Below are 25,674 nucleotides of genomic sequence, written 5' to 3'. Positions count from 1 at the left end.
AGTGTGTGGCAGAGGGAGCACACATATGAGGATTTTCCCACTGTCAGTTTTGTAGACAGAGGGAGGGAAGAATAGCAGCTTAAATAAATCTATGTGTGACACAATTTGTCTGACCCTGTCTTTGCAGTCCCTCTGTTGTGGGGGGGGGGGGGGGGGGGGTTGTAATATGTTCCTAGATCACTCACTTAATACCAGTTCTTGAAACTACATAAGTTAGCTTTCATGGGATAGCTGACACCTCTCTTCTGCCAGTTCAAGTCATAGCATTTCTGTTATGCTTTCCCATGGGTCAAACAAGCATGTGACCATTAATGTGGTCGTTTTTCATATACTTTCATAAGTCCCTCAGAATCCTACTTGGTATGTATTCTATGCCCTTGAGCAATGATCTACGATGGGTAGCATAAGTGGTTTGTACGTCATCTGGTTTGTAGACGGTGTGCAGTATCCCAATAGTGAACTGAAATCTGCCACCTGCTTTAGCTATGATTGGGCCTATTTCATATCCCCACAAATTGTTACAATATATTAGTGCAAGTTGACTGATTCCAATTGCAAATCATTTATACTGTAGTCAAAGGATACAAAATTTTTGTATTTCTCAAGTGCAGAATTTTACACTCTGAACTTGTGAAACAAGTTGCCAGTCTTTTCACTGCTTTAAAATCTTATGAAGATCAGTTTATTTTTAAATTGTACTTCACTTTAGTTAAGTGCAGCATGTGCAAAAAAGTGAGATTATTTTGTCTTTCATGTCGTTTATATACAAGATGAGAAGTAAGGATCCCAGCACACATCCAAGGCACATGCTTGAAGTTACTTGTACATTTGTTGATGACTCTCCATCCAAAATAACAGGATACATCTTCCCAACTGCTCTATTCAGTCACAAATTTTATTTAAAACTCCATATAACTGTATGTCTGTTGATAAGCATTTGTATGTTACTCAGTCAAAAGTATTTCATAAGTCAAGAAATATTGCATCTGCTAGACTGCCTTTAACTATCGCTTGCTGGACATCATGTGAGAAAAGAGTAAGCTGGGTTTTTGGAATCCATGCTGGTTGGCATGGAGGATGCCATTTCTTCTGAAATATCGCTTTATGTTGTAGATCAGAACATGCTCCAAGATTCTACAATAGATGGATGTCAAAGATATTGGACAGTAGTTTTGTGGAACATTTCTGACACAGTTTTTTTGTTTGAGGAATTTACAGTACATTGTAGTCCATAGAATGGCTAAATCAGTCACAATTTCTGTATGGAATAAAGATCACTTGAAAACATAGTTAAGCTCAAAAAAAGGATTTGTGCAAAGGCAACTATTTCAGCACAGCACAGTGTAGGTGTACAGTTTTTATGTGTGTGTATGTGTATGTGTGTGTGTGTGTGTGTGTATAGCACTAGCTCAAAAAAAGGCAAGTCTCAACTATTCTGTGAGTTATTACCTATACCTCTTAAATTATTTATGTCCTACCAGGGCTTTTCTTAACCATGTTTGGTGATTTCCCCACATGACAACTTCCTGGAAGAATTGTCCTCTCAGTCTTTTAATCCCCCTGGCTTATACTTCCTTGTTTGTACTATATGGCTGACAACAATCTGATTGAGTTGTATGTATTCTTTCGTCTTGTCCACAAGGCTGCTGATTTACATTACAGCCTAAATACATTGCTTAGTTCCCAATACTCTGTTCATCTGACCTATTCCTAATGTTATTGCTGTGATTAGTGGTTCCTAACTGCTTTGATTCTCTCAGAGCTACTGACAAATTACAGTAGTGGTTTGGAGTGAAGAGAGTCCAGTCTGTTGGTTTCTCTTGAAAACAATATCAGGAAGTCAAACACTTTATTGACATTCATGCTACTACACTCACAGCACTGCAACACAGCAGCCATGCTTTCTACAGTGCACAGTGTGGAAGACATGTGGTGTCCTGCCGTGGTTAGCTGTTGGCCAGAGGGCCAGTTGTGAAATCAGTTCCCAGGAATGCTGCCACCCAGACGACCACTCTGTGGTCCGTGTACCAGCTATGCACAGCATGGTTGCTCAGAGAAAGTGCCAGTGATGTAGAAGTCTGCTAGAATTATCACAGGGGATGACAACCTGTGGGGGTGGAACTCACCCTGTGAGTAGAGAGCATGGTGCCAGGGTGCCTGGCACCATGAGCAGCTGTACTGTTCTGGCTGTGATCTGCTGCCCCCCAGTGTAGGGGTCCCACTGCTGCAGGAGTAAGGCTGGAGGCAGCTCACCAATAGGAAGGTGCCAAGTCCAGGTAGGATGACTTGGTCCCAGAAGATGGTCCAGGGATAGTGACTGCTTGCTGACTCATATTACTCTGATGCCAGGCATAGTCCTCTCATCATAGTAGGCGTGCTGGATTGCAAATACCTCCGCTATAATTGAAGGGTAATTGAATTGTTTAGAACCTCATTTGTTGTGCCAATGTACTGCCTCCACTCACACACTGAATAAAAAATCCTTTATTCTTTTGTGTGTGTGTGTGTGTGTGTGTGTGTGTGTGTGTGTGTGTGCGCGCTTGAGGGAGTGGGTGAGAGAGAGAGAGAGAGAGAGAGAGAGTGAGTGAAGAGTGTAGAAAACAAATAAAAAAAATAAAAGGTTGGTTATGTCTTTTACAGGTTCATCTGGTTAGTGAACATATTTGGTGTGACGATTACCTGGTCCGCAGTTTCTATCTGAAAAACCTGAAGACTGGGGAGACACGCACAGTCACCCAGTTCCATTTCCTCTCTTGGCCAGAGTCTGGTGTACCTGCGGCACGGCCTCTTTTGGAATTCCGCAGGTAAGGCAGTGTCCCAGTCCAGTGAAGGAACTAGGAAGTGAATGTATGTTGTGATTTCAGTATAGATTTCATCTTCAATAGTTCCGCCTGAGGACTTCTAGTGCTACTGTGTGCTTCAGTCTGACCACCACAGTAATGTTATCGGTAAGAGTAGAAGAATATAGAGCAACAGCAATTGATAATTTGTAAATTCAGCAGTCCTTAATGAAATAGACGTGAGTCCCATACATCTACATGGATACTCTGCAGATCACATTTAAGTACCTGGCAGAGGGTTCATTGAACCACCTTCACAATCTCCATCTTCCAATCTCGTATAGCGTGAAGAAAGAACTAACACCTATCTGACCATGATGGCCAAATGGCAGAATTAAGCATACTCATCAAACAGATTTAACTAAGAAAGGAAAAGGAACATTGTAAATAACTGTAAATACTCATTCAAAAAGTGGAAAGTCCAGGATGGAATAACAACAACATATAAAGGATAGATTGCTACTCACCACATAGAGGAGGCATTGAGTCACAGACAGGCAATGAAAAAGACTGCTAAAGTATATAAGCTTCTGAAATAGAACACACACACACACACACACACACACACACACACACACACACACACACACACATGCACACGCACATGCATGGCTACTTCTCCAGGTGCTGGGCTCTTGTATGTGTGAGTTGTTCTTGTGTGAATGTGTGCATATTCTACTTCAGGAGGAGGACTTTGTCCAAAAGCTTATATATTTTAGAAGTCTTTTTCATTGTGCCTAAATACTGATTCAGTTACATTACTCAAAGAGAATTTACAGTATGAAAAATGCACATAAGTTCACCAAGGACATAGTAGGTGACAAATTTCATTTTTTCCTTAAAAATCTTATTCCAACATTATGCATTATCAATCTAGTTTTCCTTTACGAAGGTTCAGGGGCATACAGTGGAAGCAGAGAAAGGGTGGTTTACACTATGGATCAAAATCTCTTGCACTAGGAAGAGAGAGCTTTATTTAATGAAATGGACTGACAATAATCAAAACTGAAAATGGACTGCAAGCAGTTTTGCAAAATTCTTCAAAAATGTAGAAACTGTATACTAGCACAAAACATTCAAAATTCCAAGGACAGAGCAAGTACAATTTAGAGCATTATTCAGTGGAAATGAATAACCTCAAGGCAAATGATACAGAGCAAGACATACAATAAAGAATTCAAATCACTGGTTACTATATTCAATGAATTCTTCCTAACAGTAGCTGAAAATATGAGGACAAAATATACTCCATCGAAAACAGATGGAATAAACTTACATAGACAGGTAATAAATATTCCTCCATACCATCAGTTTTTTCAACTCACCTGTTAGAGACATTACAAAAATAATTGTGTCACTAAAAAGAAGTAACTCTTCTGGCTATGATGCTGTCTCAGCCAGAGCACCAAAATATTGTGCTGTCTTGGCAACATCACCCTTGAGTTATCTTTGTAGCCATTCAGTGAGTCAAGGTATAATTCCTGAAAGATTAAAGAATGTAGTAGTAACAATAGTATACAGAAGCGGAGATAAGTAGCATTTATTGGATGAGGCTCCATGTATGAAGTTCCTTGACAACGTAACATCTACCATTCAAAAACTGCAAAAATTATGAACATCATAATCATTGCAGGTAATGAACTTTGAAAAACTACGTCTATTTCTATTGGAACAACTGCCATTGCAACCACTGAGAGGTAAATGATGGTATGGTAAATGCACAACTAAAAACAATTTTGAAAATGTACTCATATGTGGGAAATGCAACTCTGCCGAGGTGTCTAGGAATGTTATTGAATCCAAACACCATTTTAAATTACTCTTCATTTATGGCTTCAAATTTTACCAGACAAAGAAAAGCATGAAATATTTTTGGCAAGAACCAACACAGGCTACTGATTCAGTCCAAACTAAAATCAGACTTCAGAGATACTAACTTGCAGGCCCTGCTATCATGGTATACATATTATTTAGCAATCAAAATATTTCACAGTATTGTTTAGATAAATAAATAGCTGAAATTATAATCAATATCTTTGGCAGTTTGAACACACTATTTGTTACTAAAAAAATGTGGTAACAGGCTTTATACAGGATCTTACAAGAAGGTACGGCCAAACTTTCAGGAAACATTCCTCACACACAAATAAAGAAAAGATGTTATGTGGACATGTGTCCGGAAACTCTTAATTTCCGTGTTAGAGCTCATTTTAGTTTCGTCAGTATGTGCTGTACTTCCTCGATTCACCGCCTGTTGGCCCAATTGAAGGAAGGTAATGTTGACTTTGGTGCTTGTGTTGACATGCGACTCATTGCTCTACAGTACTAGCTTCAAGTGTTCGTACGCTTCTCAACAACAGATTCGGTGATCGATGGATTGGTAGAGGCGGACCAATTCCATGGCTTCCACGCTCTCCTGACCTCAACCCCTTGACTTTCATTTATGGGGGCATTTGAAAGCTCTTGTCTACGCAACCCCGGTACCAAATGTAGAGACTCTTTGTGCTCGTATTGTGGATGGCTGTGATACAATACGCCATTCTCCAGGGCTGCATCAGCGCATCAGGGATTCCATGCGATGGAGGGTGGCTGCATGTATCCTCGCTAACGGAGGACATTTTGAACATTTCCTGTAACAAAGTGTTTGAAGTCACACTGGTACGCTCTGTTGCTGTGTGTTTCCATTCCATGATTAATGTGATTTGAAGAGAAGTAATAAAATGAGCTCTAACTTGGAAAGTAAGCGTTTCCGGACACATGTCCACATAACATATTTTCTTTCTTTGTGTGTGAGGAATGTTTCCTGAAAGTTTGGCCATACCTTTTTGTAACACCCTGTATAAGCAGAATTTAGATAGCAAAACATTTTTATAGTAAAAGGTGTAAACAGTAACAGTAAAAGTTAATTTGCATTGTAATTACACATTTGTTGTTCCTGCTAACATTATCCCTGACTCTTTGCTTCAACATTAACAAACTTATACATTCAAAAGTTTTGTAGAAATATCATAAACACTTTTAAACTAATTTTGAGTTGTTACAATACCTTTTAGAACTTTCCAAAAACAGTTTTTTATGTGTAAAGTAAAAATTTTAACATCTGGTGGCATAGTATTTAGTACAGTTACATCTGCATCTTGGTAAAACATCAAATGTTAACAGTAATTACAAATATTGTAATTTCCATGACCTCTGTATCAGATTCTATATTACATTTAAGGGATCAAATTGTATACAAGTCTGTACCATTGATAGGATCCCTTAAAGCATCCAGATTGATAATAAACTAAAGCGGCTCCAGCACATGGATAAGTTAACCAAAAAGCTCAGTTCTGCCTGTTTTGCTCTCAGAAATCTCTCTCACTATGCTCAAACAATGGAAAAACTGAGATGAAATAGCAACAGTAAAAAAGGCTGAATTGCTACTCACCACACAGTGACAGCATTGAGTGGCAGACAAGCATACTGAATAAAAACTGCTAGACATTATTTTTTGTCTATATCTGATGAAGAACTGAGAGCTAAATAATATTCAGCAGCCTTTATTCAATGTGCTTGTCTGCCACACAGTGCATCATCTATGTGATGAGCAACACAATGACTGCTAGAATATCTTGCATACTTCTACACATTTCTGTCTTTTATTGCAATCTTCTGTGGCACTGCAGCTTAGGCAAAAAGGGTTTCTGCTACAGAAGTGTGCAGGAAATAAAGTTGATAACACAATATCTTGCTAGTGCATATACTTCCTAATGACATTTTTAGCTAATAAAAACCTAAACTCCTTCTGAACAGGCCGTGAAGGCCCTACGGTACCAACCAGCTGCCATGTCATCCTCAGCCCACAGACATCACTGGATGTTGATATGGAGGGGCATGTGGTCAGCACACTGCTCTCCCGGCCATATGTCAATTTCCAAGACCAGAGCCGCTACTTCTCAATCAAGTAGCTCCTTAGTTTGCCTCGCAAGGGCTGAGTGCAAACCACTTGCCAACAGTGCTCGGCAGACCAGATGGTCACCCAACCAAGTGCTAGCCCAGCCTGACAGCGCCTAACTTTGGTGATCTAACAGGAACCATTATTACCACTGTGGCAAGACGATTGGCATTGTGGCTGATAATATGAGTGAATTTTGTATGGACTCAGCAATTCACAATCTGATACTAGCAATAGGAATAACTTCCATATAGACTATGCATTCCTAACTACAGTTCAGAATGTAGTTTATATTCTGGTGCAAAAGTTTGTAACTTATTGCCAGTGGACATGAGGCAGGAAATAGAAAATCTCAAAATATTTAAAAACAAAGTAAAAGAATGCCTCATTGGCAATCCCTTCTACAATTTATCAGAATATTTGGACTCTAGAATGTAAATTCTGGGTAACTTTTGTATTTGTATTAGATAGATCCAGAATTTGCCAGTACATAGTCAGTTGAGGACTGTGTGAAGTTGGATTAATACTCTGTTTGAAAGACTAAGTAAAAACAGTGAGTGAGTAATATAGCAGGAGGAGCAGTGGCCTCTTTTTTCTGTCTTTGTTTATTTACTCATTTCTTTATTTTTCAAATTAGCTGTTTTTCTCCTAACATCAGTGTATAAAGTAATTACCATAAGTATAAGTTTGAATAAATAATCACTAACCCAATTCCACTGCTGTGGTCACTAATGCATGCCTGTGCAGTGGCGCTTGACTAGGAGATAAACCAATTCAGAACCTGGTGGTGGATCAAATTTTCACTGCCAGTATTTGACTGACACGGGGAGAAAAGGTGGCGGTGTAAAGTTCCTGATCACCAGTCTTTGTGCCAAAGTCCTGGATTAAATTCCAAGCCTCTCTGCACTGTCTCATGAAACGAGGGCCTGTTGGTGGTGAACAGTTTGTTGGATGGGGGCATTAAGCTCGCCAACCCTTTAGCGCTTTTCGAGAGGAGCAGGCTATGTGCTGACAAGGAGTTCCATGCTCTCCCTTCCCTCCATCTATAACAACACCAACCAAACACTACACTGTGCAAGCAGTCATCACAGTCACCCACATGACGTAGATATATACTTGACACTTCATCACACATCGAAGGAAGGCAATGGCAAACCACCTGCACTAGTACCCTGCCATGAGTGGCAATGCAGGATTCCTGCATTTACTCCCCCTGTTCTCATTCCCTGAGCAGGAGCTCATTTATTTATACACTCCTGGAAATTGAAATAAGAACACCGTGAATTCATTGTCCCAGGAAGGGGAAACTTTATTGACACATTCCTGGGGTCAGATACATCACATGATCACACTGACAGAACCACAGGCACATAGACACAGGCAACAGAGCATGCACAATGTCGGCACTAGTACAGTGTATATCCACCTTTCGTAGCAATGCAGGCTGCTATTCTCCCATGGAGACGATCGTAGAGATGCTGGATGTAGTCCTGTGGAACGGCTTGCCATGCCATTTCCACCTGGCGCCTCAGTTGGACCAGCGTTCGTGCTGGACGTGCAGACCGCGTGAGACGACGCTTCATCCAGTCCCAAACATGCTCAATGGGGGACAGATCCGGAGATCTTGCTGGCCAGGGTAGTTGACTTACACCTTCTAGAGCACGTTGGGTGGCACGGGATACATGCGGACGTGCATTGTCCTGTTGGAACAGCAAGTTCCCTTGCCGGTCTAGGAATGGTAGAACGATGGGTTCGATGACGGTTTGGATGTACCGTGCACTATTCAGTGTCCCCTCGACGATCACCAGTGGTGTACGGCCAGTGTAGGAGATCGCTCCCCACACCATGATGCCAGGTGTTGGCCCTGTGTGCCTCGGTCGTATGCAGTCCTGATTGTGGCGCTCACCTGCACGGCGCCAAACATGCATACGACCATCATTGGCACCAAGGCAGAAGCGACTCTCATCGCTGAAGACGACACGTCTCCATTCGTCCCTCCATTCACGCCTGTCACGACACCACTGGAGGCGGGCTGCACGATGTTGGGGCGTGAGCGGAAGACGGCCTAACGGTGTGCGGGACCGTAGCCCAGCTTCATGGAGACGGTTGCGAATGGTCCTCCCCGATACCCCAGGAGCAACAGTGTCCCTAATTTGCTGGGAAGTGGCGATGCGGTCCCCTACTGCACTGCGTAGGATCCTACGGTCTTGGCATGCATCCGTGCGTCGCTGCGGTCCGGTCCCAGGTCGACGGGCACGTGCACCTTCCGCCAAGCACTGGTGACAACATCGATGTACTGTGGAGACCTCACGCCCCACGTGTTGAGCAATTCGGCAGTACGTCCACCCGGCCTCCCCCATGCCCACTATACGCCCTCACTCAAAGTCCGTCAACTGCACATACGGTTCACGTCCACGCTGTCGCAGCATGCTACCAGTGTTAAAGACTGTGATGGAGCTCCGTATGCCACGGCAAACTGGCTGACACTGACGGCAGCGATGCACAAATGCTGCGCAGCTAGCGCCATTCGACGGCCAACACCGCGGTTCCTGGTGTGTCCACTGTGCCGTGCGTGTGACAATTGCTTGTACAGCCCTCTCGCAGTGTCCGGAGCAAGTATGGTGGGTCTGACACACCAGTGTCAATGTGTTCTTTTTTCCATTTCCAGGAGTGTAGATAAACACTAGTCATAATTTGTTGTTAGTCTACTTTACAGAAGTAGCCAGCAGTGACTGCTTCTGCCTATTAATGTTTAACTTGACTCATTCTATATGACTGAAGGTTCTCCTTCATAAAGGGATGTGTAGAACTTTGTGTGAATGAGTGAATGTATGAATGAGTTGTCTTGTTTATATCTGGTGTGTTTGCCTTGCTTTGTTGCTGAACATCTTGTTAAGTCCAAGCATCTTAAGACTTTATTGTGGTCAAATTTTCATAAACCTGTTAAATGAAACAACCACCTTTCACAGATGTTGACAAGGAGATTTCTATAACAAAGAACACAATTCCACTTTCCAGTGACTAAATGGCAAACTATCAGTACAGACAAGTCAATGTGCATTGTTCAGTAGTATGATAATGCAGAAAACAACAGTATGCTGGACAGTGAAGTCACCCCAAGGATATGTGGTTCTTTTACTTACACAATCACTTTCTGCAAAGCAAAACACTATCAGAAAGTTACTATTCTTGAACTGTGTCTTTAACTCATTAGGAGTTTTCAGTATGATATGTGCAAATTTTTGAGGAATATGACATGGTCACATCAAAGAACCACAGCAATCCAGTGAAGTTGAAGGAATCCCTTATTCCAGTCTTAGGTAATAAAAATAACATATAATTACTGGCTTTATCAACAATTATCATCTGCAGATCTGAGTCCCAGTATGCGAGTGTGAAAATACATTTAAAACCCTATTACAACAGAAAATTAAGCAACAACTTCTAAAAGCAGTGAACAGTAGTGTTGTACACCATAATATTGCCATATAATAAATATTTGGACATACAACAGCACTGTTTGCTGTTTTTATAAGTACTTGAATGACGCTGGTATTTTAGCAGAATGTTGTCATGTGCTTCCACTTTAAAATACTTGAACATAGATGTGGAGATGATCATACTGATGAAAGCTGGTGACCATGTATGATTTCTGAAATCTGAGACTGTAATATGCAATCCCTGGAAATACGAGGTGCATCCAAGAAAATTGCACATGCACAACAGATCTATGATGTGACAATCAAATGCCAGCCAGACAGGTCCCGCCTGATGCCAGTACCATGGCAGCAGTGCCCTGGAATGGCGTCATTTGTTCTCCCACCACCTGCGAGTTTTGATCAGTGATAAGGTTGCTTAATGCATAAAACATAGCACCCATTGAAAAGTCATCATCACGTTTATAGGCAGAACATCATGAGCAAACAGATGGTGTGTCACTGGTCTAGGCTTTTTTCCTCAAGTTGTCGAAGTGTCCGTGATGAAGAGCACAATGAGTGACCGTCCCTCATCCATGATCATCTGGTTGAGCTGGTGTGGCAGTGCTTCCTGGAGACCCATCTCTTCTCAATAATCGTGGTCAGCAGCCATTTTCCACAGATATCATGATCCTTGTTGCATGAAATTGTCACTAAGCATCTGCTGTTCAAAAAATTGTGTGCCAGGTGGGTGCCAAAAAACCTCACATCTGAGCACAAAAAATTGCTTTGGAGCAGCACTGACATTTCTGCAGTGGTATCATGATGACGGTGATGAGTTCCTTGAATGGTTGTCACAGGCAATGAGACATGGATTTCTCTCTTTATCCCAGAAACCAAGCAGCAGTCAGTACAATGGTGTTGCTTTGGATCTCCAGTCTAGACGAAATTCAAGCAGACTGTGTCAGTCCAGAAAGTGATGTGCATGTTATTCCGTGACAGGAAGGGCATCTGCTTGTTGACTTTCTGCCCAGAGGTGAAACAGTGAATGCTGGCCATTACTGTGGAACAATGCAAAAACTGGGACATGCCATTCAGAACAAGAGGCATGGGATGCTTACTGCAGGTGTTATGCTGCTCCGTGGAAATGCTCATTGCCATATGGCTCTATGCACAGCAGCTGTTTTGCAGAAGTTTGACTGGGAGCTGTTTGGTCATCCAGAATACATTCCTGATCTTGCTCCCAGTGATTTCCATCTTTTTCTGCACCTCAAGAAATTCCTGTCCTCCGGTCAGTGTTCTGACGATGATGAAGAGCTTAAGGTGACTGTCACACGCTAGTTCCATACACGTGCGGCAGGCCTCTGTGACACAGGAATACAAAAGTTGGTCCCACAATATGACATGTGTCTCAGTTCTTTTGGTGACTATGTGGAAAAATTGCTCAAACATTGCTATATCTGTTGCTAATAAATTTTTTCGTGTAACCCTGTTGTCTTTGTTACAAAAAAATAGGAAAAGTTACTTTCTTGATGTGCCTCATATATAATTGTGCAGTCCCAACAATATGTGGCTGAAGATGAATGCATCTGCATTGTCTGTCACAGAAGAGGTCATGAAAATTAGCACAAACACAGGAAAGAAAGGAAAGTTACTTGTCTCAGTTTTCTGAACTTCTCTTTATTCCTAGGACTTTTAGAGTCATTTCATTTTCTGTAGTATGTCATTTTAACACTTTTCTTTTTCACATTGCCTTTCACCCCCCACAGAGGAACCACTGCTTAAAAATTTCTATTCTCATTCCCCCCCTCCTGCATTGTACTGAAACTGACCCTGATCTTCTTATTCTAGTTGCAGAAAATGATAAATAACAGTCTTTCTTTTTCTTTGATGTTTCCTGCTTTCACATTCTCACTTAATATCTGATATTCTTTGGTATAGACTGTATGATGTAGAGAAGCAGACAAACAAATGGAGATAGAAGCACACAGTATTTTAAACAATTTATTGTGGCCAGATACAACATAAAAGGAAAGAAAGAAGTGTGTTCATCTTGAAGCATATGTCCCAATACCATCAAACTAGCACAATATACAGAAATTGTCACAAACTCTGAATTGTGTGGCCAGTTACGTGTCACACAATGTGCTTTCGATCAAAACGACATATAGTAATAAAAACACGTATGTAACTGTTGAGAAGTAAGTTGTACCTCAGAGGAAGACCATGTCATAGCTATTGCAAACTGTACTCCAAATTGTACTCCAGATTCCTCACCTAAGAAAAAGTCACTTTCCTGAAACAGCCTAAACATGTTTGGTGGACAACAGTTCAGAGTGACTTTCAGATCCTGTCAGCTTGTTTGTCAACATCATGAGACATCATTTGTATTATCTTCCTGGGGCATGGAGATGTAAAGTGTTCTTTAGAGTTGCTGCAGAATTCCTTGTTTGTAATGAATACCATCAGTTTTTCCATGTAACAAATAGAGGAGATAAAGATCATACATAATGGCAACTTTTACTATAGCACTAACCATTCTGATGTGTTCTGCCTTTGTTTAGTTTGTGTAGCAGAAAGGAAAAGTACATAGGCAGTACCATTTTCTCGTTTATCCTGAAAACACATCACTCTACAGTTTAATGCAAAGTTGATTAGTGTTTAATGCCTTGTCAGTGATGAGTTCATTAGAGACTGGGCTCAAACTGCGATTGGTGGAGGATGGGGAAGAAAATCAACCACTTCTCTTTCAAAGAACAGTTACAGTATTTGCATCAACCCTTTGAGCCACAAACTATTTTGTTTCAAATTGAGTTGAAAATTATATTTTTATAAACCACTGTAGCGATGCCAGCTTCAGAAGACCTGAACATAAAAATTGCCAGCAGCCTGAGATGCTGGAGTTGGTGGCTGTGTGTGCATGAGGTGTGCTTGCTTGTGTGTGTGTGTGTGTGTGAGAGAGAGAGAGAGAAAGAAAGAGAGAGAGAGAGAGAGAGAGTTTTATAATTGTGCCTGTCTGCAACTTGACATGAGTTCTTTATGGTAAATAGCAATCTGTCTTTTCCTAGATTGTTGGTAAAACTACCACCTTTTTATTTATCACAAATGAACATTTTTAATTATACCAGCCATGTGTTAAACAGGAGTATTATTCCAATATTAACAGAACTGAGAATACAATGACAAAATCAGAATCCATGACACATAATTTCATAATGATCCTTCATTTCAAGCATATAAAAATTCCTTTGTGTTCTTCATGTTTAGTTCTGACAAGTGAAAGCACTATTCATGATACAGCTGTAAGCACTATTACCCCTTCATCATGCATAATCCAAATTTGCACATGGAACACATACATCTTGTTCATTTGGGATTTTGCTTGCTGCTGCAGTAGGCACAATGCTTAGAAGTGCTCTTTACAGGAATGTGTTCTGCTTTATCAGTATACACTGCCTTTGAGACATAGGGCTTGAAATGGTTTCTTGGACTACCTGTCTCCCTTCCCCCCAAAGGGGATGAAAGATACCTATCCAATAGGTCATGTAGCTACAGCACACCTGAAAAATGATAATGACAACTTGGGCAACTTATTGAAAATGTAACTGTAACTGTTCACAATACTGACATCAGTGAGGTGCCAGAATATTCTGTACCATTATTTTCTGTTTTTTAGTCAATGGCATATGTTGCTTTCAATATGTCTGCTTTATCGACAGTTCCCCTGTTTTTATTTATTGACTTAATGGAGTAAACATCACAATAATTTAAAAAAAAGGTATTTCACCATAAAATCACTAAAGTATGAAGTTATTCAGTAATTTATTATGTTTTAAGAGATCCACAATATATGTAACCCAAAATTGAAAATGATCTGCAACTTGGTGGTTTTGATTGAAACTACCATTATAACATAAGCATTCCTTAGTAAAATATTATATATACTTAATATTATCTAATGTATAGAAACTGTCACTGATGGTGATTATATAAAATAAAATAGTCGTAAAATCTTAAACATGGCTGCAAAACAGCAACTGTGTTCTTGAGGGAAAAAAAAAAAAATCAGCCAACCAGTTGAAAATAAAGGTTTACTATCCCTTGACTATGGTTTTGACATTTGTAAAAATATCTTCTTCAGAAGTATTGGCCTTATGACATTACAGGATGCAATACGCATTGACTGCCATTTGACCATTTGTTTCAAGTACTGCTGCAACTTCCTGGAGCACAAATTTCCTGTTTTGCTGCAAGATGACTGCACAGATCAGTGAGGTCATCGTGGGTCCAGTGAGAAATTACCACTGCAGTAGGTACAAAGTGAAACTATGAAACCAATTAGGCTGAAAGGTTTAAATGATTTAGGGAAAGCTTTGGAATCTTTTACTATATGACCAGATCAAGATGGAAACCACAGTCCTTCTGCATGTGACTTCAGTGTCCTAACCACTGCACTGCTCAGTCAGTTACATCCTGCTGTTATTTGTCTGTCTGAGAAATGGTATGAAAATTGCTGCTGGTATTAATAAATAATGAGGGCAATGAACAGGAAGTGAAATGCTAAGACAGTGCTGATAAAATTATTTCATAAATATAATTGTTTGTATTTCAGTCATCCTATTGACTCCTTTACTTTTAAAAATTAACTTTCTTTTAATTTTCAAGATATTGATGGCTTCTTAATTTTTTGCTTTTTGTTTTTAGGAAAGTTAATAAATCATACCGTGGACGCTCATGCCCCATCGTTGTCCACTGCAGGTAAGTGAATATCAGTTAACATCAGCTTAGTGTAACATCTGCCTGCAGAATTTTTGAAACATTTATTTTAAATCAATCAAGAAAACAGTATATGTTGTGATTGGTGATGCCACCTGTAATTTGAACACCTCAGAATATTACATAAATAGTCATAAAATACTGCACCTAGGTGTGACTGAGTTGGAAACATACTGAAATCCATGTATCAAGCCTTGCCACCTTTAATAAACTCATTTTATCATTCACTGATCATAGTGTGTGTATAATTCATAGTAGTCACTGAAAAAAGAGGGTTTGTATTGCCTGTTAGATTTTACTATCGATCTGGTATCCTGGTCCGACAATTTAACAGCCTGCCAGAAGACGTGGACATAGACGGCAGCTGCTAGGCGGCACCTCTATAACCTGCGAGCGCTGCTGTCACCACCACAACCCTATGCGCAGGCCAAGCCCACTGTGTTGATCTAACAGTGCAGTGATGATGTTGGGCCTATAAAGCCAGCAGCACAGGTGCTCGGACCACAGTCATGTTCCGACAGTGCTCATGATAGTTTATTTTTTCATCATTGCTCTGGTCACTGATAATTACTCTCTCTCAGTATCCAATTTGGTTTGCTTTCTGGTCTAGATAGCTCACCATGTGGTCTGGTTGTCAGTCGTCCCTGTTGTGTTTGTCTGTATTGCACTGGTGATTCCCCATTGGTGCCATTGGCCCATAGGCCAGTGCACTCCAGTCTTCCTTGATTCTGGTTACTAGACTTGTTCCATCTGTTCATAAGATATGAATGAAGAATTAAGAAATAATATGTAGTTGTGTAGTTTACAGTCTGCAACATCCCTCTGATTTTCATGAAAACAGCCTAATGGATGCCAGAGAAAATATCTTATAGTTGAATATCTAACATTCACATTTGTTTATTTTGAAAAATCATAAAATAGACACATTATTTCCTACTTCATAACTCTGAGAAAAAATGTTTACTCTAACATTTGAAACAACTACAACTGAACTGCACACTACTAACTTAAAATGGAAATCTACTTTTTTAAAGTGAAGCAGCCCAAATTTTATTTATTCATATAGCATCCTTGTATCTCATATTTATAAAATGACAAAGGATTTGTCATAGATGATCTTACATAGATAATAGGATATGAAAGATGTACAACTGTATATTGACTAATAAAATAAACTTATGTATAACATGAGACAAACTTACATCTGATGAATGCCCACTTATTTGCCTAGTATGTATAAGCTATTACTTTGATTCTATTAAGGATCTTATGGTACCATAACTTTCATCTCATAGTTCTATGCATAATACACTAGCTTGTGATGCTACTATGACACTTAGTATTGTTACATACAATTTAAGTTTCCAAATCATTATATGCAATTCCCTGAATTATTAGTTTATGACTAACAGTTAAGAATGGCACGTAGCTAGAGAATCACATTAACTTTCATGCCTTGTCTCTGCATATCCATTCGTAATACTTCAACACTTAAGACAGAAATTCACCACGACATTTGGTAACATTCAATACTACGGTTTAATTAATTTTCCTTATGGTAAATATAGTTCCAACATAACTGACAATATGGTAGCCAAACCTACTAACGATGCTGGCACACATGGCCTTTTCTTTCTACCCATAGGCTTTGAGCTTTATGCCCATCTTAATTCAAGCTGGCCAATACTATTTGATGAGACCTTGACACCAATTTAAGCTAAGTTTAATAGTTATACAATATGGTTTAAAATATTCTCCCATAGGCAGATAATTTTGACCTTGTTGCTTTAAAGAACTTTTTTAATGAAAAATAATGTGTTGCCCACGTAGTCATGCTGTATACAATGTAACCTTTGAGATATTATACCTATCAAAGGTTAGGTAGCAGACTGTAGTTTGTAAATGCTTGACCTACGTTGGTCAGTTGTATGTAAGTGTGATGACGGGGGCATAGTACAACCAGTCACACCCTACTTTTGTAAATGCTTGACCTATGTTGGTCAAAAGTACGTAAGTGTGATGACGGGGGTATGGTGTGCCCAGGCACACCCTACTATTGTAAATGCTTGACCTATGTCGGTCAATAGTTCGTAAGTGTGATGACAGGGGTGCTGTACACCCAGTCACACCCTAATGTAAATATTACATTTTGAATTATGCTATTAACCTATGTGAGACATTTTTACTTTGTTCACTATTAGACCATATCCCTAATGTTCATATTATTAGATTGACCTTTGTCACTCAACAGTCTATAAATGTGGTGGCAGTGGCATGGTATGCCCTGACACACCCTACTTTAAATATTAGGTCCTTATTTGTTGGTAGTCTATGTGGGAATTCCACCACACTCACAATAATACTCATCCTAAATAGTTAATAGCCTTATAGGCAATTTCATAAATAGGTAGTATTTGATACACTAGAGTGTGCATAACCTATTTAAATGCATAGGGGTCTTGAACCCACTACTAACTAATAATTAACCTTATCCCTTAAGAGTTTTATTCCATGTCACCCTTGTGACTACATTTAGTGAATGGTCATACACATTATATTTATAGTTAGTGTATGTTTGGCTAAGTTACTAGAGGTTTCCTAAATACAATGTTGACCATCTGTGCATAAAGTTATAAATAATGATCTAAACCTTACACACCCAGTCAGTCATAAATGCATAGTAATATAGTACCATAACATAATGTTAGTCAAATTTCACTCAACGTATTACTCCATGTATAATGGAAATTATTTTATTTCCACCTTCTCATAACCCTGAGAAGTTCTCACACTACGGACATATAACCTTGTTTGTCCCCTGCATGAGACTGTGCAGGACCATATAACTTAGCAGTGATCATTTGAGGTTTTTAATCTAACAAGCTGAACTTAACGGCTAAGTAGATTTTCTTGTCAGTTAATAAGATCTCCGTTTATAGTTAATGATCATCAGGATTCTATCTACTTAGTGCCTTGTTCTCTTACAAATTTATGGTTTAACATTATCGGTAATTTCCCAGTACATAACACAAAGACATCCATAGTAGGCACTTTTAACTTTCCATGCATACATGTGCGTGATCCGCCATCTTGCTCAGTACATATCCCCACAGTTAGTCCCAATGCAGCGCCTGCGGCTAACCGACTGCTTTCCATGAAGTGGGGCCTGGGCTGTTCCTCAGCTAAGTAACGTAGCTTGACATGGTACCATGGTACTTTAGCTTTTTATGTTTGACTGCGTGGTCATGTATTAGTTTATTTTATACTTCTGAAGAAGGCTAGATTCCTCTAGCTGAACCCTGGGCAAAGACCAGTAACTTTTTGCAACTGAGGCAGATCTTTGACATATTAATTCTTAAATTTGGTTTTTTGACCCTAGAATGAAATCTCATGATTTTTAATAAGGTGTTGTACATCTAATTTTAATTTTAAAATATTACAGTGATGGAGTAGGCCGCACTGGTACATACTGCCTCATTGATATGGTGCTGAATCGCATGGCTAAGGGAGCCAAAGAGATTGACATAGCAGCCACTCTGGAGCATATCCGAGACCAGAGACCTGGCATGGTGAGGACACGGCAGCAGTTTGAATTTGTTCTGACAGCCGTTGCAGAAGAGGTCCATGCAATCCTCAAGGCTCTGCCCCAGCAGCAACAACAGCAGCAGCAGCAGCAACAACAACAACAACAGCAGCAACAACAACAGCAGCAGTAAAAATTATAAATAATTACAGGAAGCCACTAATAGTGCTGTGCACACACTGACAGAAATAACATCACATTAAAAATATTATTCATTGGTGAGAGAAATGTCAGGCACATTGGACCATGATAAATATTCAAATTATTGTAATAAGAAATTGCATTAGAGAGTGAAATAGAAAACTGATATAATCAATTGATATTTTTACAAACATTATTTAATGTGATTATTGTATAAGATGGAGAGCATGTAGAGAAAACTGTATCGTAATAAAGAACACACAGTCCTGTTTGTGGCTTCCTGCATGGCACGTAGCTGCATGATAATAGTATAACAACATTTTTATCCCTATGGCTTCTGGAGAAACATACATTTTGTAGATAATGTCATGCCATTTTTAATTAAAGTCTAAATTATAAATAGAAATGAAATATGAGAAAAAGATTTTAACATTAATACTGGTAGCTATGTAGTATATAAAATTATTTTATGTTTATTGTTTATACCTGAGCTGACCTTCTAGTTCAGGCATCAATAATTTCTAGATGAACAAACACCAGGTATCATTTCCCATCACAGAGGAATTTAAATGCCACTTTGTTAACTTAATATGACTGGAAGAGTAAACTGTTGGCGAATGTTTAGTTCTTCAGGAGTGAACTAGGAGATTAACAAATGTAGCACAGAATGCTGCTGTATGTAGGATGGTCTTCTGCATGCATGGTAGGCCTATTTTTTCAGCAACAACACTCAGGTTTTATTCTTTTAAAATTAATAGCACATGCCATTAATAATAAATAGCCAACTTTTGTTTGTAATTTAAAATAGGACTAATTTGACAAATTAGTTATAGTAAGACTGTGTTTACTCATAAGTAGATATCTATAGAAAAAAAGCTACTGTTGGTACCTTGTAGAACTTCATAGACAACTTGAGACTCATTGCTAAGGATACTATTAAACAATACATCAATGTTTATGGCAATGACAGAACAGAAACTTTACAGTGTTTGCCTTTATTATTACTAATGCTATCTCAAGAGAAGTATAATAACAGTGCTTATGTCATTCTGTAGAAAAAAGCGGTTTTCTTATTGTATTTCTATATGCACTGTTAGGTGTATGCCGCTTATCTATGCATGCAGGAGCTATCTTATAGTGATATGCATTTTGACCATTAATGTTTTCTTTAGTGTTATGATTTTGACGTTCTGGACATCTCTGTTAAACTAAATCCCTTAGTTGAAAATACATTTCTTATTTTGGATTCTTCTAAATTGCACACATCAGTTCTAAAGTTAGTGTTTTCATGACCACATATAAAAAAGAGATTCCTTTCCTTCAGCAAAAGCAGCTTTATTTTTTTAAGTACTTTTCTACAAGGGAAAATATGTGATGAAAAAACACTTAAACTTCCTATTTATTTGAGTTCCTTTTTAAATGTAAATGTGCAAGACATGTAAGATGACTAACACAATGGCATACAAAAAGCAGGAAAACAACCACAAAGCAATGATTAATCAGTTACATGCCACCATTACCTGTGCTTAAATGCATTTTTAAAGTACTGCTACAATTAGTTTGCTACCAGATGTGATAAACTTACGTTTATTTGGCAGCATCAAGAAAATTAAGGAAACAGAAAATTAAACTACATGATATATACAAGACTTGTGTGTTGATAGCAGATATGCTCAACATAAGAAACAATCTGGAAATTAATCTACCAAAGATAATTGTGTTGCAGCCTAAAATGCTGGAGGACTTCTCTGCCCACTTTTGGCAATGTGGACAAAATCAAAGCAGAGAATTACTTGAAAAAGTATAGATTTTTTAAAGTTTCTCCTCAAGAATGCCACAAAGAAAGGGCACACTCTGCTCTAGTGTGTCCCATATGTTATAGGAGAAACTGAAAAATTATAAAACATTAGCTTGTAAGCTAAACTTAAGGAATTTTTAATGGCCTAGCACTTAATTGATGTTGCACGTCACAAAGTTCCACAGGATCAATCTCGGCATACAATTTTAAATATACTATATACACTGCTGTTAAAAGATTCCTAAAGCACTTTATTTTATTCAACCTTGCACAAAACTCTTTAGCAGTACAAATATATGTAGATATAATGAAGAAGTATAAAACCAAAGCACAAAATGCACAAAACATGGCTCAACACTTTGCTATTCAAAAGATATTTTTGTGTCTGTTGTGTAATTCATTCATCAAACGTGAATTACAGAATATGTTAACCTCCTCCTTTTCTATAACAGTTACTCTACAGAATATACATGGTAGCATAATAATTAGCACTGCACAAAAACTGAAAAATGCAGAAACACAAATATAAATGCTTGCACTTTGTTGAATGTTTATGATAGCTGATTGTTTAATATATGCTTTAAGTGTGATACTGTGTAAAAAAGTATTATTGGCAGTACTTTCAGTGAGTATGTGATGGATAATTTACATGGGAGTACATAAATTCTATATATACACATATATACATATATTTAAATAAATATATATTTAAATGTGCAATGATGAATCATATAGTATATGTTTATGATACTAGATTATTTAAAATGTTATTTATTCCAAAATAATAATATATTTATTGTTGCCTGCTATTTAAAATAACAGCAAAGAACTGTTGAGCTTTGTGGTATACTGGTCTTTATTTATTTTGTCAGTGGCAAATATACATTCAGTGTGAAATATGGGAGGGTTGGGATGATAGGAAAAGTATCATATATGAGGGGGGAGAGGCTGAATGTTGCCAAATAAAATGTGTTGTGGAAGGACCCTTATGGTACCAGCCTCCCATAGGCTTCTTGCACAGCACAACCAGGCACATCCCCCCTTCATACATATATAATATATATCTCCATGGCACAGTGCAATGCGTTCCCTAATAATAAGATACAACTGCCTACTGTAATTCTGAAGTACCGGGGAAAAGTACCTGTAGTAACTTCCCTCGCTCTTGCCTACTACAGGTATAACATCTGTGTTGGACTGCGCCCAAAACAACACACATGCTCCAGTACTTTTAGAAAAAAACAGAAGGCAAGTGTGTCATAAAATAATTGCTGTCATCATGCCTTTATCTGCTTATCAATGTCATTTAGTAATTAAATAAGAAGAACCTTCTCTCCATCTATTTGGTGCATTCACACAATTTTCCTCTTCTGTAAGAAACATATGTCAAGTGATTATTTATGTAACCATTTGCTGTATAATCCTATTACAGGGTAATCATACCTATAAATATGTGTATGAGAGAAATCTCAGGAGTGACAAGCAATTTGTTTAGTGGTTGTTTTCTTTCTGTACAGCAGCTATGTGTGTCCTATAAGGCAAAGTACCTGTCTGTCAGATTTAATAAATGTATCCCAAGACTGTAACTATTTTTATTTATTATACCAGCTGTGCATCTATAACAGTGATTCCCAACCTTTCCCCCTCACCCCTAGCATCGAATGTGCATACCCCAACTGTCTGTGTGTAGTGTTACGCAAGTGAGAAGTAAATGAAAGTTTTTTTAAATATCTGCATCTCATGTAACTGACAAGGGAATGGTCCAGTCCGATACGTTGAAACATGCCCTGAAATTGTTTTTATACAGGAATAATACACCAAAAGAAAGACCCTACAAAATTTTAGATGCTGAAACACACTGCAAGTATTTTTAAAAGAAAATGTTGAAAATTATAAAAATTTGTGGCTTGCCAGGTGGTTGTAGAATTGTACACCACTACAGCAGCTATAGTGGACTACATATGTGTAACATGACAGGCACATATCCTTTGTGACAGCACATTGGTAAACAGATAACACAACTCAGCATGATCTTAATTTGTAAAGCAAATTTCAGTTTTTGGTGATAGCTTCTCTGAAACGATTATCCACAGTTACTGTTTGCTCAAATTTGCAACTCATTTAATATCCACGATAATAATCAGTTGCTTTTGTTGTAACACAAGTGTTAATGATGGAGATAAAACTGAATTAATATTCATTGTGTTTTATACATAGTGTTAAAGAGAGTGCAAACCTGGTTTTGCCCTTTTAAAATCTCTAAAAATGGGAGAAAGACTTACATGAAGTGATTAATACGCACTGAAATGAAACTTACAAAAATGTGAAAGAAAAGCTACCCAAAAAATTTGCCGTACAGCATGGTCACAAAGTCCCTTTACCTCCTCACTCCCCCACCCCATTAATAACCATCATAAACCCCCAAACTTGAATAAATAACATGATCAACAGTTCTTTGGAGGAGTTTTCTTGAGATATGAACCAAGTAGAGTTGCTCATGAGAGGCAGTGTGCTGTTACCAATGGAGCTCTGTTGACACTGGGTCATCCAAATTGTGACAAAGAAGGACATTGGTTATTTTAAGTCATCCTCAACCTTGTTGAGTAAATTTAATAAATCATACTGTATAGGAAGGTGTAAAACAACAAAGTTTACTTCAAGTAAAAGTGTAGAGGAAATGCCATTAATTCATAGCTGATGTGAAGATGAAGCTTGCTGTTGTCCCCACATGTGCAGTGTCCAATGCAGTTTATCATTTTGAGGCAAAAAACGATAAGGTCTGTTGTGCAATAAATTATTGCTATCACACACTCATATACAACAATGACAGTGATAAGTATGAGTGGATTACTTTTTCTCCAGCTTTATATCTATCTTCAAGAACCTCAGACATATTAGGACCAAAAATAAAAAAAGGACTTTTTAGTCGCAAAAATCTTATAATTGACCTATCCAAATCTGGAAAAATAGGAAAGAATAATTTCTAAAATTTCATTTGAAATAATTTCTAACCAGTTGCAGAAAATAATTCATTTCTTTTATTGGACTCTTGACCTGGACATAATGATACTTCTGTTTTTCAGGAGGACAACAAGAAGATTGTTGATAAAATTCAGTTTCCACACAGAACAAACAATGTAACTCTCAATAAAGATTTTTTGCTGTGGAAAGTATTTTAAGGAAATGATTGGACAAAATAATTTCCAATAGCTCCATGCCATTCCAGATTCATCAGGAGGACATTGTCCTCAAATTTCAGTCATTTGTGGATTATCAGTTTGCATCGGCACATTTTATAAATTACTTTATGTATGCTCAGTATGCAGCACAATAAGCAGAGCAACAACCGGGATCATTTCTTACTCCAATGCAATTCTGTCTAAATAAAACTGTGATGTGCCTGAAAGCAATAATTTTTCTTTCATTGGGTGTGCCTGGTGAAAGGAAAATGTTTTTCATCATTCAAATGACACTTTACTTTATTGTGATGGCTAGGGATTAACAAGGAACTGTTTCATTATTACTAAAATAAACATTATTCAAAAATTATAATAAGAATTGTGCTACAGGAATTGTTATAAAAAGATGTATGAGTAAGAAATATTTCATTTAAATAAATTAAAGTCATGATTGATGGAAGTCATCTGTAATGTGACGTGGTTGTAGGAATCTGGAACATTCTATAATAATTAGTACTGGAATACTTTAGTAAATAACTTTTACTTAACTTTGTCGTGCTACTGCACTCCAGGAACATAACTAATAACAACTATCTTTCTTGAATACAAATGACTCATTAACAAACATTAACTGGATTATACAACAAGCAAGATAAAACAATTCTGGTATTAGGTGCGTAATACATGCACAAACTAGAGGCTGTGAACCTAGCGAGCTGAAGGCTATTCTAATCTGACTTCGCTCACGACCTGTAGCTGACTTGGTCAGTGCAATCTGTAAGTCTCTCCATTCTATATGGCTCCGCTGCAAGTACCAGCAAGTCCAGAGAGATTGCTAGTGCTCGACCGCTATCGATTATCGCAACCTCTAGTGCAGTGTCTTTTAACACTGACACCACATTCCTCCCTGACAAATTTACAAACAGACATGGAGTAGGGTTTATGCCTGCTGGGGGGAGGACCCCATGCTGACATGGATGCCGGGGGAGGGATCCGAACTTCAGGCAAGGCTCGCCCACCTGCACCCCGCTTTTGTCAAAGTTTCGAGAACGTACCTTCACTGAAGAGTCAAGCAGTATATTGCTCCCTCCTACGTATATCTCGCGAAGAGACCATGAGGATAAAATCAGAGAGATTAGAGCCCACACAGAGGCATACCGACAATCCTTCTTTCCACGAACAATACGAGACTGGAATAGAAGGGAGAACCGATAGAGGTACTGAAGGTACCCTCCGCCACACACCGTCAGGTGGCTTGCGGAGTATGGATGTAGATGTAGATGTAGATGCAGATTTAGACTGAGGGGAGCATGGAAATGCCAGAAAACCACCTCCAAGATGCACATCAACATGGGGTGTGTGCGTGTCCACTACAATAGGAGGATCTGCCGGTCTGGAGCACCCGACAGGCAAATATTGATCACAATCCATGGGCCAGGTTGTACAGTGGGGGTGGAGGCCGCCATGGCGTCACTATCTGGAGGCACACCCACTGTCATCTGCGATGGGCCCAAGGAATCACCGGGCTGCCGTAGTGATGACACAATGACGGGCAGCTCCGGCATGGCACTGGGGAACTGTGCAGGCACGTCGACTTGGGGCACCGGGCCTGAAATCATACGACGAACAGCAGAGACTCCTCGGTGTACAAGGTGCATCTGGTTCCGATGTTGGCATACCTCTCCAGATGGGCCAGAAATGACATACAAGGCATTGCCAAGGCGGCGAAGAACCCGACCTTGCAACCAGCAGCGAGTGTCGCAATAGTTGCAAAAAGATACAATGTCGTCGGGCAAAAACTTGGGAAACGACCGTGGTGCAGACACATGGTTCAGTGGATGTAGCAAATGCATCAATGTCCGATGTGGACAACCATATAACAAGTCAGCCGGTGATGAGCCGGAGTGTGGCTGTGACCGGTAAGAGACCTAAAACAGTAGAAGTGCAGCTTCCTGAGAATGCAACTCATGCAACTTAGACATTTACATCATAAATGTGTGAACA

At 38.9% G+C, this 25,674-nt stretch overlaps 1 protein-coding gene across 2 annotated transcripts in view; it reads left to right on the top strand.

The window, feature by feature from the left end:
• The window catches only part of LOC126175647 (receptor-type tyrosine-protein phosphatase N2), a 468,697-nt gene extending 446,620 nt beyond the window's left edge, over window positions 1–22,077 (top strand). For both annotated transcript variants that reach the window (XM_049922539.1, XM_049922538.1), the window contains 3 exons: window positions 2,641–2,804; window positions 14,898–14,951; window positions 18,412–22,077. In XM_049922539.1, coding sequence (XP_049778496.1) covers window positions 2,641–2,804; window positions 14,898–14,951; window positions 18,412–18,685 — 492 coding nt within the window. In that variant the 3' untranslated portion in view covers window positions 18,686–22,077. The remainder of the gene's footprint in view (window positions 1–2,640; window positions 2,805–14,897; window positions 14,952–18,411) is intronic.
• Window positions 22,078–25,674: the final 3,597 nt, after the last annotated feature.

This window comes from Schistocerca cancellata, chromosome 3, assembly GCF_023864275.1.
Source record: "Schistocerca cancellata isolate TAMUIC-IGC-003103 chromosome 3, iqSchCanc2.1, whole genome shotgun sequence".
Lineage (NCBI taxonomy): Eukaryota > Metazoa > Arthropoda > Insecta > Orthoptera > Acrididae > Schistocerca > Schistocerca cancellata.
This window is presented reverse-complemented; position numbering and strand designations above follow the sequence as displayed.